This window comes from Elgaria multicarinata, chromosome 8, assembly GCF_023053635.1.
Source record: "Elgaria multicarinata webbii isolate HBS135686 ecotype San Diego chromosome 8, rElgMul1.1.pri, whole genome shotgun sequence".
NCBI classification, from domain to species: Eukaryota; Metazoa; Chordata; class Lepidosauria; order Squamata; family Anguidae; genus Elgaria; species Elgaria multicarinata.
The window spans coordinates 6,571,431-6,586,320 of NC_086178.1; the positions used below are offsets into that span (position 1 = coordinate 6,571,431).

General features: G+C 51.1%; 1 protein-coding gene across 1 annotated transcript in view; it reads left to right on the plus strand.

The window, feature by feature from the left end:
• DIS3L2 (DIS3 like 3'-5' exoribonuclease 2) overlaps window positions 1-14,890 on the plus strand; it is a 316,408-nt gene that overhangs the window by 258,594 nt on the left and 42,924 nt on the right. Inside the window, exon 15 of the mRNA XM_063131760.1 lies at window positions 5,958-6,037. Coding sequence (XP_062987830.1) covers window positions 5,958-6,037 — 80 coding nt within the window. The remainder of the gene's footprint in view (window positions 1-5,957; window positions 6,038-14,890) is intronic.

The following is a 14,890-nucleotide window of genomic DNA, read 5'->3' on the forward strand; positions in this document are numbered from 1 at the left end:
CCCTGTTGATCTAGATTTCTATGTGCAGGGACTTTGTTGTTGTTTGTCTGGAGAACAATCCAGTCTCTCTCTGCCATCTGAAGAGGTCTAGCCTAGACTTGGCTCACTACCTCTGTGAGAACTAGGCCGGGCAGGGGAGCCAGCTGATCAACTCACTGCAGGGGCAGCTTAGGCTGCTGATGATGGAAGGTGGGCCTGGATTTTTCTTATGGAGTTTGCAACTGGCCCTTGGCGCTTTGGTTGCCAAAGTTGGCTGGGCGGTGGCTGCAAGAAAGGCAAATGCTATTTTGGGTTGCATTAATAGAAGTTTGCAAAATCATGGAAGACGGGTGAGGTGCCGGACGACTGGAGGAGGGCTAACGTTGTCCCTATCTTCAAAAAGGGCAAAAAGGAGGAACTTGGGAACTACAGACCGGTCAGTCTGACATCCATCCCTGGGAAAATTCTGGAGCAGATTATAAAGAAGTCAATCTGTAAACACCTTGAAATCAATGCAGTGATTACTAGAAGCCAACATGGATTTGTCAGGAACAAATCCTGTCAGACTAATTTGATCTCATTTTTTGATCGGGTAACCTCCCTTGTGGACTGTGGGAATGCTGTGAACGTCATATATCTTGACTTCAGCAAAGCTTTTGACAAAGTGCCCCATGATATTCTGATTAACAAACTAGCTAAAAGTGGGCTAGATGGAACAACTATTCGGTGGATTCACAGTTGGCTACAGAATCGGACTCAAAGAGTACTTATCAATGAAACCTTCTCAAACTGGGGAGAGGCAACGAGTGGGGTGCCGCAGGGCTCAGTCCTGGGCCCAGTGCTCTTCAACATTTTTATTAATGATTTGGATGAGGAGGTGCAGGGAACGCTTATCAATGATACCAAATTGGTTGGGATAGCTAATACCGTGGAGGACAGAAACAAACTTCAAAGTGATCTTGATAGGCTGGAGTGCTGGGCTGAAAACAACAGAATGAAATTTAATAGGGATAAATGCCAAGTTCTACATTTAGGAAATAGAAACCAAAGGCACAGTTACAAGATGGGGGACACTTGGCTCAGCAATACTACAAAGAGAAGGTTCTTGGAATTGTTGTAGATCACAAGCTGAATATGAGCCAACAGTGCGATATGGCTGCAAGAAAGGCAAATGCTATTTTGGGCTGCATTAATAGAATCATAGCTTCCAAATCATGTGAGGTACTGGTTCCTCTCTATTTGGCCCTGGTTAGGCCTCATCTAGAGTATTGCATCCAGTTCTGGGGTCCACAATTCAAGAAGGATGCAGACAAGTTGGAGCGTGTTCAGAGGAGGGCAACCAGGATGATCAGGGGTCTGGAAACAAAGCCCTATGAAGAGAGACTGAAAGAACTGGGCATGTTTAGCCTGGAGAAGAGAAGATTGAGGGGAGACATGATAGCACTCTTCAAATACTTCAAAGGTTGTCACCCAGAGGAGGGCCAGGATCTCTTCTCGATCCTCCCAGAGTGCAGGACACGGAATAACGGGCTCAAGTTAAAGGAAGCCAGATTCCAGCTGGACATCAGGAAAAACTTCCTGACTGTTAGAGCAGTACTACAATGGAATCAGTTATCTAAGGAGGTTGTGGGCTCTCCCACAGTAGAGGCCTTCAAGAGGCAGCTGGACAACCATCTGTCAGGAATGCTTTAGGGTAGATTCCTGCCTTGAGCAGGGGGTTGGACTTGATGGCCTTGTAGGCCCCTTCCAACTCTACTATTCTATCATTCTATGAAGCCAGGGTCGAACAGAATTGCAGATTTGTGCCTGTGCAGAGAGAAGTTCTCTGTGCGCTCCCTTTCAGACTCCCACAACGGCTGCGCATTTGGCCGTTTCAATTTGGGTCATTGAGCTCTTGCTGCATTGCTTTCCATTTGCTGTCCTGCAGGGGAGCGAGAATTGGCTGCGTCTAATGAGCCAGCCTGCCGGTTGCACGAAGAGCTTTTGCTCTTTAATAGGCTGTTAATTTTAGTTTGCCATTTTCCATTGGGCCCAGGAGACAGAAACGTTTGCAAACAAAGCCAGCCTCTCCGCGGGGTTCCTTTGTTTACAAAGGTCAGGTCCATTGGGCATTCTCCAAATGGCCAGAAAGGTTGAGGACAACCCCTGGCTCTCTCCAGGAGCCCTTCATGGGACAGCTGTTTCATTAACACCTCCAGCACCTCTGCAGGCTACATCAGACCTGCCGCCCCCCCCCCAACCTTCGCTCAGCACAGACTGCAGAGGGATTGGCTTTTCCCATGAACACTGCATTTCCCGTCCTTACGGGTTCTCTCTCGGTCTAGGCTGGCAGATTTCTCCAGCCTGCTGTCCTCCAAATGAGTTGGACCACAACTCCCATAACCTGACTCTTGAAATACTTGAAAGGTTGTCCCACTGAGGAGGGCCAGGATCTCTTCTCGATCCTCCCAGAGTGCAGGACACAGAATTATGGGCTCAAGTTATAGGAAGCCAGATTCCAGCTGGACTTCAGGAAAACCTGACTGTTAGAGCAGTATGACAATGGAACCAATGACTTAGGGAGGTGGTGGGCTCTCCCACCCTAGGGGCAGCTGGACAGCGTTCTGTCCAGTATGCTTTAAGGTGGATTCCTGAATTGAGCAGGGGGTGGACTTGATGGCCTTAGAGGCCCCTTCCAACTCTACTATTCTATGATTCTATGATTCTACTTCTACATCTCACCAACTGGTGTGCCTGTGTGTGTTTCAAGGAAACAAAGTCTGGAAACAAAGCCCTGTGAAGAGAGACTGAAAGGACTGGGCATGTTTAGCCTGGAGAAGAGAAGATTGAGGGGAGACATGAGAGCACTCTTCAAATACTTGAAAGGTTGTCACACAGAGGAGGGCCAGGATCTCTTCTCGATCCTCCCAGAGTGCAGGACACGGAATCATGGGCCCAAGTTAAAGGAAGCCAGATTCCAGCTGGACATCAGGAAAAACTTCCTGACTGTTAGAGCAGTACGACAATGGAACCAGTTACCTAAGGAGGTGGTGGGTTCTCCCACCCTAGGGGCAGCTGGACAACCTTCTGTCCAGTATGCTTTAAGGTGGATTCCTGCATTCAGCAGGGGGTGGACTTGATGGCCTTAGAGGCCCCTTCCAACTCTGCTGTTTTATGATTTTGTGAATCCCCAGGCAGCAAGGCAAGTGGGAGTAGTACTCCACACCTGAGGTACACCGGTTTGGTAAAGGCTGCCCTAGTTGAGATGGCCAACCTGAATCTGGGCTGTGCCGCTTCAAGGGGACGGGGTTTGGAGGTTCCATGCTTGAATACACCCACCCACCCATGGGAAAAGGAAAAAAAATCCAACCATGTGAGTCCTGACCTGAAGTCGGTACAGATACAGCCCAGAGACAGGTGCACCACCAGGGCAGTGGAGGCTGGTGGCTCCAATGTCAGTGGGGCGGTGCATCCGCTCCGGGTCTCAGTCGGAACCCTAAAGGAGCTCTCCAAGGTATGGAAGTACCTTGGAGAGCTCCTTTAGAGTTCTGACTGAAACCCGGAGCGGAATCACCGCCCCACTGACTTCGGCGCCACCAGCCTCCATTGCACCTCAGGGAGAACTACGTCAAAATGGGGTAGAATTCTGAACTGTATCACAGCCGACTGCTCAAGGGGCAGGGAGAGATCCTGCCTCCTCTTCCTCCTCCTCCAACCCCAAGAATAAAAAGCTCCCCGCATGTAATAAACCAGCAGATGAGGAAAAGCCTGTGGAAACTTTCTCTCTCTGATTTATTTATTTATAAGAACATAAGCTGTGTGATGCTATATCAGACCAAGGGTCCATCTAGTCCAGCACTCTGTTCACACCGTGGCCAACTAGCTGTCAGCCAGGGACCAACAAAGCAGGACCTGGTGCAACAGCACCCTCCCACCCATGTTCCCCTGCAACTGGTGCATATAGGCAGACTGCCTCGAATGCTGGAGATAGCACACAACCTTCAGGGCTAGTAGCCATGGATAGCCTTCACCTCCAGGAATTTATCCAATCCCCTTTTAAAGCCATCCAAATGGGTGGCCATCACGACATCTTGTGGTAGTGAGTTCCATATTTTAACTGTTTAAAATATGGGACTGGCTGACAAGACCACATCACGCCAGTCCTTTTCCAGCTTCATTGGCTGCCAGTCCAGGTCCGGGCCCGATTCAAAGTGCTGGTATTAACATTTGAAGCCCTAAACGGCTTGGGGCCAGGCTGTCTGAAGGAACGCCTCCTCCCATATGTACCTGCCCGGACCCTAAGGTCCTCCTCAGGGGTCCTTCTCCGTGAGCCCCTGCCAAAGGAAGTGAGGCAGGTGGCTACCAGGAGGAGGGCCTCCTCTGCTGTGGCACCTCGGTTGTGGAATGAGCTCCCTAAGGAGGTTCGCTTGGCACCGACATTATATGCCTTTAGACGCCAGGTGAAGACCTTTTTATTCTCCCAGCATTTTAACAGTTTTAACTGTTTGTTTTAAATTTGTAATTTTGCACTGCTCCTGTTTTTATCTGGTTGAGCTTTTATATTGTATTTTATATTATGGTTTTATACTGTTGTTTTATACTTTGAATGGTTTTAATTTTTGTGAACCGCCCAGAGAGCTCTGGCTATTGGGCGGTATAGAAATGTAATAAATAAATAAATAAATAGTAAGAAAAATGGTTGATTTAAAAAAGTGGAAAGGGGCATGGCCCCTGGGTGAGTACCAAAAAAGCCATCTGGGGACACCTTGGTGTTCACGGGCACCACATTGCATTCACGGGCACCACATGCACACACGCTCTAGTGTGCCGTCTGACATCTTCCGGTCCAGTCTTGCTCGGAGGCTGACTGAGCATCTTCCTTGGGGCAGAGCAGGACTTTTTGCACAAGGCCCGAGAGCCCCTGGCTCCTCCGCTCTTTTCTTGGCCGTGTGCGGCTTGGCTCTGTCGCTCGACTCCTCCGTTGGAGCTGTTTGCTCCACGGACACCTCCACGCCTCACACCGACTCGCCGCTTGGAGCCCACGTGTGGTCTGGACGGCTTAGGGAGCGGGAGGTGGGGTGCGCGGCTTCTCACCCTTCTCACCCCCCCCAACAACAACCCTTTTCCAGCTGTAGGCTTTTAAATAAGACACTTTGCATGCCCTTTGTGCCATCCAGCGAATGGGCGTCTCATTCAAACCTCCACACTTCTTTAAAGCAAACATCGGTTCAGAGCCGTATTGGGTTTCTTCTTTCAGCGGGATTGCCAAATTAGTTTTCCCCTCGCTCAAACGGACTGGCCTCGGATAACACAGGGATCGGCACACTGTTCCGAAACCCTTTTTTTGGATTTCCAGCAGATAATCCATCTCCTGCCCCTCCCAAGACCCCATCTGCCCCCCTGGGCTCCGCGTGGGTTCCCCCCGCCCCCAGGTCATACTGCAGCCCCCTGCCGGACGCATGGCCAAACTTCCAGCACTGCCAACTTGCTCTTGGCTAGCTCTGTGCCAAAGGAGGAATTTGTCACCTTTCCCTTTGTGGTTTCCTTCTCTCCCCCCCCCCCTTTCTCTCTCATTCGGAGAAAGAGGCTCGTGGGAACTCCAGCCGCTTGACAGAGAATCCTCCTTGTCCTTTGGGCCTGAGGGGCAGCGAGCCCACTCCCTCCCCTGGGGCAGGGGTGGGTGGCAGGTTTTGGAAGGTGTGTGCAGGGAGCGGGGCGTGGGGCGGAGGGGAGCTGCCATGACCCACGCCATTTCGGCAGAACCGCAAACACTTTATAGTAACGAAGGAGTGGAAAAAGCCGGTGCTTTTTCTGCAAGGCATGTGACTCTTCCTTGAGGTTTGGAACTCGGTGCTATGTTCCAGGCCTCGGCGGTTGCATGTCAGCTTCGGTGAGGTTGGTTTCTCCCATCAGCCTTTCATGGGGCCGCCGCTGAGAACACGGCCTAAATGTGTGTGCTTTTCTCTCTCCTCCACCCTTTCTTTCCCTTCCTTCTGCAGCTGAAACTCTCGTTTACTTTGGACAAGGCCAGCGGGATGCCTCAAGGCTGCTACGTCTATCAGTACCGGGACAGCAACAAGTAAGGCCTGCTGAGAGATATGCTTTCATGTTGCGGGGGGGGCGGGGGAGAGAGGAAAAGTGGTGCGAGGCGGATATTTGCCCCCATATTCCCACACGCTGGCAGAGGGGCAATTGGAACAGCTTAGCCACTAAGGGGTGCTTTAGCTTTTTGGACCAGAAATTATAGAATCATAGAATAGCAGAGTCGGAAGGGGCCTACAAGGCCATCGAGTCCAACCCCCTGCTCAATGCAGGAATCCACCCTAAAGCATCCCTGACAGATGGTTCTCCAGCTGCCGTCTTTCTCCTGCTCCTTTGTAGCCCACCGCCCTTCCTCTTGGAAGGGGCAGTTTAGCCTTGCAGTGACAGCACCCCAAGGTAGGTTAGGGCAGGGACAAGTTGCCCACCCCCGTGACCTCCGCAGCTGAGCACGGATTTGGGTCTGCTGCGTTCGGAACTCGTGCCCGCAAACATATCTGGAGCCCACCAGGGCTTTAATAAACCATCTATTTTTGTTGCTTGTCTGGAAGTGCAGGCAAACGGAAGGTGCGTGTCAGTTTTCTCACGGGTAAGCTCCAATACAAGCAAGCACCAATGCACATTGGCTTAGCAGCATTTGAGCTCTTAAAAGACAATGTTCTGGTACCCAGAATCCAGCAGGTGAGAGAGCAGAGCCTAGGAGTAGAAAAGTAGGCCTCAAACTACACCTACACTATTGCTTTAAAGTTTTAAAGTATAACAGTTTTATAGCACTTTAAAGCAGTTAAAGCGTTTTATAACTGTTCTAAAGCGCTTTAAAGCAGTAGTGTAGATCCGGCCCTGTTCACCGTGGGTGCAGTGCTGGAGAAAACTTTCTGTTTAGCCAGTATGTTTACTACCACTAAGGAACACGATCCACGTGTTATACCGGACCCCCACAGACCAGCCTGGCACCATCACATGTCAGAAGTGCAAATCAAGAGCTCGAGTAACTCAAGCAGGTGAGCCCAGCTGCAGACTCCACATCAAAGCACGTGGGCAAAGACGCACACGTGCAGCAGTTTATGAAGGAACCGAACATTTAAAAATATTTACCCGCGTTACGGGTGGGCGAGGCGGAGGATGAGGCCGGTCCTAAGGGTAATCAGGGAATTGATGGCAACGCAGAGCAGACACTCAAGAAAATGAGTAAACTTGGCCACAGACCACAGATCAATAATAGTGTGTGTTATATGGGCAAGGAATTAAGCATCTAGAAGACGTTTACCCGTTGCACATTCAGTCCCCCTACAAACAGCGTCTCTTTTGCAACACAGATAGAGACACGAAACGATCCTTGGCACACCAGTTGGTGAGATGTGGAAGGAGAATCATAGGATAGCAGAGTTGGAAGGGGCCTACAAGGCCATCTAGTCCAACCCCCTGCTCAATGCAGGAATCCACCCTAAAGCATCCCTGACAGATGCTTGTCCAGCTGCCTCTTGAAGGCCTCTAGTGTGGGAGAGCCCACAACCTCCCTAGGTAACTGGTTCCATTGTTGTACTGCTCTAACAGTTAGGACGTTTTTCCTGATGTCCAGCCGGAATCTGGCTTCCTGTAACTTGAGCCCTTTATTCCGTGTCCTGCACTCTGGGAGGATCGAGAAGAGATCCTGGCCCTCCTCTGTGTGACAACCATTTGGTTAATGAGTACAAAACCCAAGAAAAGTCAAAACTCCCAAGAAACCCAAGGTGCTGTACATAGAATCACAGAATCATAGAATGGTAGAGTTGGAAGGGGCCTACAAGGCCATCTAGTCCAACCCCCTGCTCAATGCAGGAATCCACCTGTGCTTGCCTAAGGCTGCCACCTGAGCACCCAGAGGCACAGCTGCACCCGGAAGCACTCCCAAAGTGAAAGTGTTGTGTTACCGGGTTGGGGGAGGGAATGTGATCCCACCAGGGCAGACAGCTCGGCCACTTCCTGGGCTCCTGGGCCCACAACCATCTGCAGCTACACCTTCCCTGGACTGAATCTCTTTCATTTATCCGTATTCAGTCTGTTACTGACTCCAGACAGACGCTCAAGGGCCTAGACAGGTTCGCAAAAAAGAAACCAAGTGTCACCTGCGTATCGATAGTAGGGCTGTGCAAGCTCTGGGCCTCGGATTCGAAGTCCGAATCACGGAGGCCATTTTCTGGCGGATCCGCTATTTTCCTCTCACACAGCCCTAGGCCCCTGTGCAGCCTACAACTCCCAGCATGCAGCGCCTGGGAGGGCTGGATTTGCCGGGGGCCAGGAGCAGAGGCTATACATGTCTTGGCCGCCGCCATTGGCTGCTCCTCAGCGTGATCGCCGCCTTCCCTGCCGATCGCCGGCATCCTCTCATGTGGGAAGGCGGTGATGGTGCCGAGGAGCGGCCAGTGGTGGCAGCGAGGACATGTATAGCCTCTGCTCCTGGGCCCCGGGTAAGTCCAGCCCTCCCAGGCACTGCATGCTGGGAGTTGTAGGCTGTACAACTAGGGCTGTGAGAGGAAATGGCGGATCCGTCGTAAGACGGCCTCGGTGATTCGAACTATTTGACCTATAAAGCCTTACACGGCTTGAGTCCACAATACCTGATGGAACGCCTCTCCCGACGTGGATATACCCGATCACTACGTTCAACATCTAAGGTCCTCCTCTGGGTGCCTACTCTGAGAGAGGCTCGGAGTGTGGCAACGAGGGACAGGGCCTTTTCGGTGGTGGCTCCCAGACTCTGGAATGATCTCCCTGAGGAGGCTCGCTTGGCACCAACGCTGCTATCGTTCCAGCACCAGGTTAAGACTTTCCTCTTTGCCCAGGCATATGGCAGCACATCTTAATCACCCACATGTTTAGTTTTTTTTTAACGGTTTTTAATGCTTTATGTGTGTATGTTCTTTGAATTTTAAATTTTAAATTTTGTATACTCATTCTTATCTTAATTTTAGAATTTCTGTAAACCGACCAGAGAGCCCTTGCTATGGGAGCGGTATATAAGTGCAATCAATCAATAAATAAATAAATAAACTTTGAATCTGAGGCCCGGAGCTTGCACTGTGCCCTAACTGATAGTGCCTCTCCCCAATAACTCCCAGGGGGGTTGTGTCGTTTTTAAGCAGATTGGGGGGGCCAAATGGAAGCCATTGACACCCCACACTGCAAATGTCAAGAAGTCAGAGACTGAGGCCATAGCTACACAGGGCGATATCCTGGGGTGATCCCTGGGATCGTCCCTGTGCATCCACATGACGCACAGGGGATGCCGGGATCAGGGAGGGATGGCCCCTCCCTTGCCCCGGGATCTCGCCCTAGCCTTTGGCCCCGGTTTTTCCACGGTCCCTGGCTGAGCCCAAGACCGTGGAACATGTGGCCGGGTGCCGCGGGGTTGACCCGGCTCCGCGAGATTCCTCGCGTGGAGTTGGGAGCCGCACACAGAACACAGCACCCCTCAGAAGCGCTGCGCCCATCGGGGGTAGAGTGGGGGGAATGGGGAAATTAATTTATATTTTAAAAAAGACTTACCGTTTGCAAACGTGCGTTCGTGCGCTCCGGTCACTTTCAATTTTTTTTTTTAAAATGGCGGGCGCGACGCCTCTCCTTCTGAGCTCGTCGCGCCTCGCGTGTAAACGGAGGAGGGATCTCACGTTAAACGCAACGCGAGATCTTCCCTCCTCTGTCGCGGGATAACTTGGTAGGTCCAGCTAAGGCCTGAGTTCTTAGTTAACCTAAACCAGCTCAAAGCTGACAACAGCGTCCAAAGAAGCTCAGCTCAGCTCTTGGTGGGATTCCTGCAATAATTGTGTGTGTATCCAGCAGACCCAGATTCAAAAGCCTCATCAGCTGTGAAGTTCAGTGGGTGGGTGGCCTTGGACAGCTTTGCATCTTTCAACCTGCCCTGAGCAATTAGTAAATGCTATTTTGGGCTGCATTAATAGAAGTAGAGCTTCCAAATCACGTGAGGTACTGGTTCCTCTCTATTCGGCCCTGGTTAGGCCTCATCTAGAGTATTGCGTCCAGTTCTGGGCTCCACAATTCAAGAAGGACGCAGACAAGCTGGAGCGTGTTCAGAGGAGGGCAACCAGGATGATCAGGAGTCTGGAAACAAAGCCCTATGAAGAGAGGCTGAAAGAACTGGGCATGTTTAGCCTGGAGAAGAGGAGATTGAGGGGAGACATGAGAGCACTCTTCAAATACTTAAAGGTTGTGACACAGAGGAGGGCCAGGATCTCTTCTCGATCCTCCCAGAGTGCAGGACACGGAATAACGGGCTCAAGTTAAAGGCAGCCAGATTCCAGCTTGACATCAGGAAAAACGTCCTGACTGTTAGAGCAGTACGACAATGGAACCAGTTACTCAGGGAGGTTGTGGGCTCTCCCACACTAGAGGCCTTCAAGAGGCAGCTGGAGAACCATCTGTCAGGGATGCTTTAGGGTGGATTCCTGCTTTGAGCAGGGGGTTGGACTCAATGGCCTTGTAGGCCCCTTCCAACACTGCTATTCTATGATTCTAAGAAGTCGTTTTTTAAAACTCTTGAGATAACATTTTGGAGTCAACAGCAAGCAATATTGTGACTAGTCCTAGCCCAAAGAGCCATTGTAGCCAGAAAATGTTTGTGAATTATTCTAGAGGATAATAAGTCTGTTCTCTGGCCTTGTTTGGATGGATGTCACCATAGTTTGGTGCAGCAACTCAGGTCTCGCAGTGACTCAGACTTCCCCTCCTGCACGGAATTAGCAATTCGGTCCATCAAAGTGGGAAATGGCAGCTGTAGTCCAACACAGCTGGAGGGAATCGAGCTGGGGAGGGCTGAAGAAAAGACGGGCCAGTCCGTGTTCGTTTTGGAGATATTGGCTCAGTCATCTGTGCATTGGCTTCAGGCTTAGGAGCTGGTAGATTTGGGACTGGGCTCACATTTTCCCCATGTTTTCTTTCCCCCTTCTCCTGTAGAATGGGGTTGTCATAGGCTGACCCTATGGAAAGGAGGGCAGGGCTCCTGCATCTTTAACACGTATACAGAAAAGGGAATTTCAGCAGGTGTCGTTGGTGTGCGTGCAGCACCTGGTGAAATCCCCTCTTCATCACAACAGTTAAAGCTACAGAGCCCTGTCCTCTTTTGTATCTGGCCCTGCAGTTTTAACTGTTGTGATGAAGAGGGGATTTCACCAGGTGCTGCATGCATACAAATGATACCGGCTGAAATTCCCTTTTCAATACAAGTGTTAAAGATACAGGAGCCCTAGTCTTCCTTTCCATATGATCACCCTACTTAAAGCTGCAAGAGCCCTGCCCTCTTTTCTATCTGGTCACTCTAAGGCAGGGCTCCTGCAGTTTTAACTGTTGTGATGAAGAGGGGATTTCACCAGGTGCTGCATGCACACAAATGACACCTACTGAAATTCCCTTTTCTGTACAAGTGTTAAAGAATACAGGAGCCCTGTCCTCCTTTTCATAGGTTCAGCCTAGTTAAAGTTTATGTCATCTGGAACTACCTGCCCTTAATTCTTCCTCACTTGCTGTGATCCAACGAGCCTCGTGGGGCGCAGAGTGGTAAAGCAACAATTTCTGCAGCTGAAACTCTCCCCATGGCCTGAGTTCGATCCCAGCGGAAGCTGGTTTCAGGCAGCCGGCTCGGGTCGACTCAGCCTTCCATTCTCCCGAGGTCTGTAAAATGAGTACCCAGATAGCTGGGGGAAAGGGAATAATGGCCGGGGAAGGCAATGGCGAACCACCCTGCTATAAGGCCTGCCAAGAAAACATCAGCGGAAGCTGGCGTCCCTCCAAGAGTCAGTAATGATTCAGTGCTTGCACGAGAGGTTCCTTTCCTTTCCTTTCCCTGCTGTGATCCGGGGTGGGTGGGTGCGTCCGGCATTATGGATCCAGGCTAGAGGGACTGAAGTGTGAAGGATCGTGTCTTGAGGTCAGGGGATTACGCTTCAGCACACACACACACACACACACACACACACACACACACACACACACACAGCCCCTCTAACTCAATGCTCTGGCTTGCAAATGGAGCCCTCCTTTGTCAGCACGCCGGCTGAGTTCTAAGTAGGTTGGTGCTCTGCTTTATGGAGGTGATTCTGCTGGCAGTGCGTCCCACATTCAGTTCCCATGCTAACATCGAGTGGTGTTTGTACGAAACCAACAGGAATTCCAGCAAGGCAGCAGGTGAGGCTGTCGCTGCTGTAGTGAGGCGGCTGCAATAAATCCTTTTGAGAGGAGGCTGAGCAGCTCACTGAACTTGGGGCAAGGCGCCGCCTCTAAACGGCTCAGCCCCGTCTCTACGTTCGTTAGCCTCAAGCAGCCTTCCCCAATCTGGCGCCCTCCAGATGTGCTGGGACTACAACTCCCACAATCCCCCCAAAGCCAGCATAGCTGACTGCTCAAGTTGGGGAAGGAAGGCGCAAAGAGTGAGGTGCAAATACTACAAATTTAAAACCTTTTCACGTATTTTCACGGCTTCCCTTCCCTGCAAAGGGCCCTGGGGATTGTAGTATTTTATTGTTTATTGTTGTTTCCCGCCTCAATCAAAGTAGAGAGGTTGGCAAGAAATTTCTTCTTCTTCTTCTCCTTCTCCTTCTCCTCCTTCTCCTTCTCCTTCTCCTTCTCCTCCTTCTCCTTCTCCTTCTCCTTCTCCTTCTCCTCCTTCTCCTTCTCCTTCTCCTTCTCCTTCTCCTCTTTCTCCTTCTCCTTCTCCTTCTCCTTCTTCTTCTTCTCCTTCTCCTTCTCCTCCTTCTCCTCCTTCTCCTCCTCCTCCTTCTCCTTCTCCTGCTCCTCTTTCTCCTTCTCCTTCTCCTTCTCCTTCTCCTTCTCCTTCTCCTTCTCCTCCTTCTCCTTCTCCTCCTCCTCCTTTTCCCTCTCCTTCTCCTTCTCCTTCTCCTCTTTCTCCTTCTCCTTCTCCTTCTCCTTCTCCTCTTTCTCCTCCTTCTTCTCCTTCTTCTCCTCCTTCTCCTCCTCCTCCTTCTCCTTCTCCTTCTCCTTCTCCTTCTCCTCTTTCTCCTTCTCCTTCTCCTTCTCCTTCTCCTTCTCCTTCTCCTCTTTCTCCTTCTCCTCTTTCTCCTTCTCCTTCTCCTCTTTCTCCTTCTCCTTCTCCTTCTTCTCCTTCTCCTCCTCCTCCTTCTCCTTCTCCTTCTCCTCTTTCTCCTTCTCCTCCTTCTCCTTCTCCTTCTCCTTCTCCTTCTCCTCTTTCTCCTTCTCCTTCTCTTTCTCCTTCTCCTTCTCCTTCTCCTTCTCCTTCTCCTTCTCCTCCTTCTCCTCCTCCTCCTTCTCCTTCTCCTTCTCCTTCTCCTTCTCCTTCTCCTTCTCCTTCTCCTTCTCCTCTTTCTCCTTCTCCTTCTCCTTCTCCTTCTCCTCTTTCTCCTCCTTCTTCTCCTTCTCCTCCTTCTCCTCCTCCTCCTTCTCCTTCTCCTTCTCCTTCTCCTTCTCCTTCTCCTTCTCCTTCTCCTTCTTCTCCTTCTCCTCCTCCTCCTTCTCCTTCTCCTTCTCCTTCTCCTTCTCCTCCTCCTTCTCCTTCTCCTCCTCTTTCTCCTTCTCCTTCTCCTTCTCCTCTTTCTCCTTCTCCTTCTCCTTCTCCTCCTCCTTCTTCTCCTTCTCCTTCTCCTCCTCCTCCTCCTTCTCCTTCTCCTCCTCCTCCTTCTCCTTCTCCTTCTCCTTCTCCTTCTCCTCTTTCTCCTTCTCCTTCTCCTTCTCCTTCTCCTCTTTCTCCTCCTTCTTCTGCTTCTCCTCCTTCTCCTCCTCCTCCTTCTCCTTCTCCTTCTCCTTCTCCTCTTTCTCCTCCTTCTTCTCCTTCTCCTCCTTCTCCTCCTCCTCCTTCTCCTTCTCCTTCTCCTTCTCCTTCTCCTTCTCCTCTTTCTCCTCCTCCTCCTCCTTCTCCTTCTCCTCTTTCTCCTCCTTCTTCTCCTTCTCCTCCTTCTCCTCCTCCTCCTTCTCCTTCTCCTTCTCCTCTTTCTCCTTCTCCTTCTCCTTCTCCTTCTCCTCCTTCTCCTTCTTCCTCTTCCTCTTCCTCTTCCTCTGAACTTGCATGCGATTCTCTTTTAGTGACCACTAGCCCCCATGTACTGCTACAGTACCAGAGTCCCTTGCCTGCAGTTCGTTCTTTTTTGTGGTCTCTGTGCATATTGGGTTCTGCATCTGCACGGAACTTCAATTCGGGAATGTTGTACAGCTGAGGAATTTTGGCAGGAACCTTCCCCCTCCGTGGCACCGCACATGTCCCTAACGGGTTCCTGCCCGTTCCTCCAGTTCTTCTTCGACCGCCATTGTGGCAGCCTCGCTGGGACCGTTGTGTGCGCTGAGGTTTTAGTCCAGCTTTCCCTTTCCTGCTGTCGTTCCTTCTATCTACTTACATTTTATTTTTTCGCTTTTTGTTACGACTGTTGTGATCGTTTGACGCCTCGGGATGTATGATGGGCCTGAAGGCACCTTTCCGTAAATGCGTCCGATGTAGTAACAACGCTTCCATCCGCGGACGGCGTTCTCTCTGCGTCTTCTGCCTGAGAGAGAGCTGCATCGTTGCATCTTGTGCCCACTGTCAATCTTTCACCAAGCTGGCCGGCCGAAACAGGTCGGACGGACTTAAGGCGGTGCTGTGGAAGAAGGCGTTGGAGGCAGTGGACACGCCGGCAGGAAAGATGTCCCAACTGCTGACCCATAAGCAGGGAGCATCTGAGCCATCTGTGTCCACCTCGCGAGAGGTGCAGGGATCGGTGCCTCCTTCTTCTCCTGCTCTGCTTCTAGTCATGGGCCGGGCAGATCCGCCTACGCCTGGATGATTCCTGGCCATTTCAAGGGCTAAAAAGCTATCCAAGAAGTGCGGACTCTGAAATCATCCTCAGACCCAAGGAGGAGGAGGAGGAGGAGGAGGAGGGTGAAGAAGGCAGCAGCG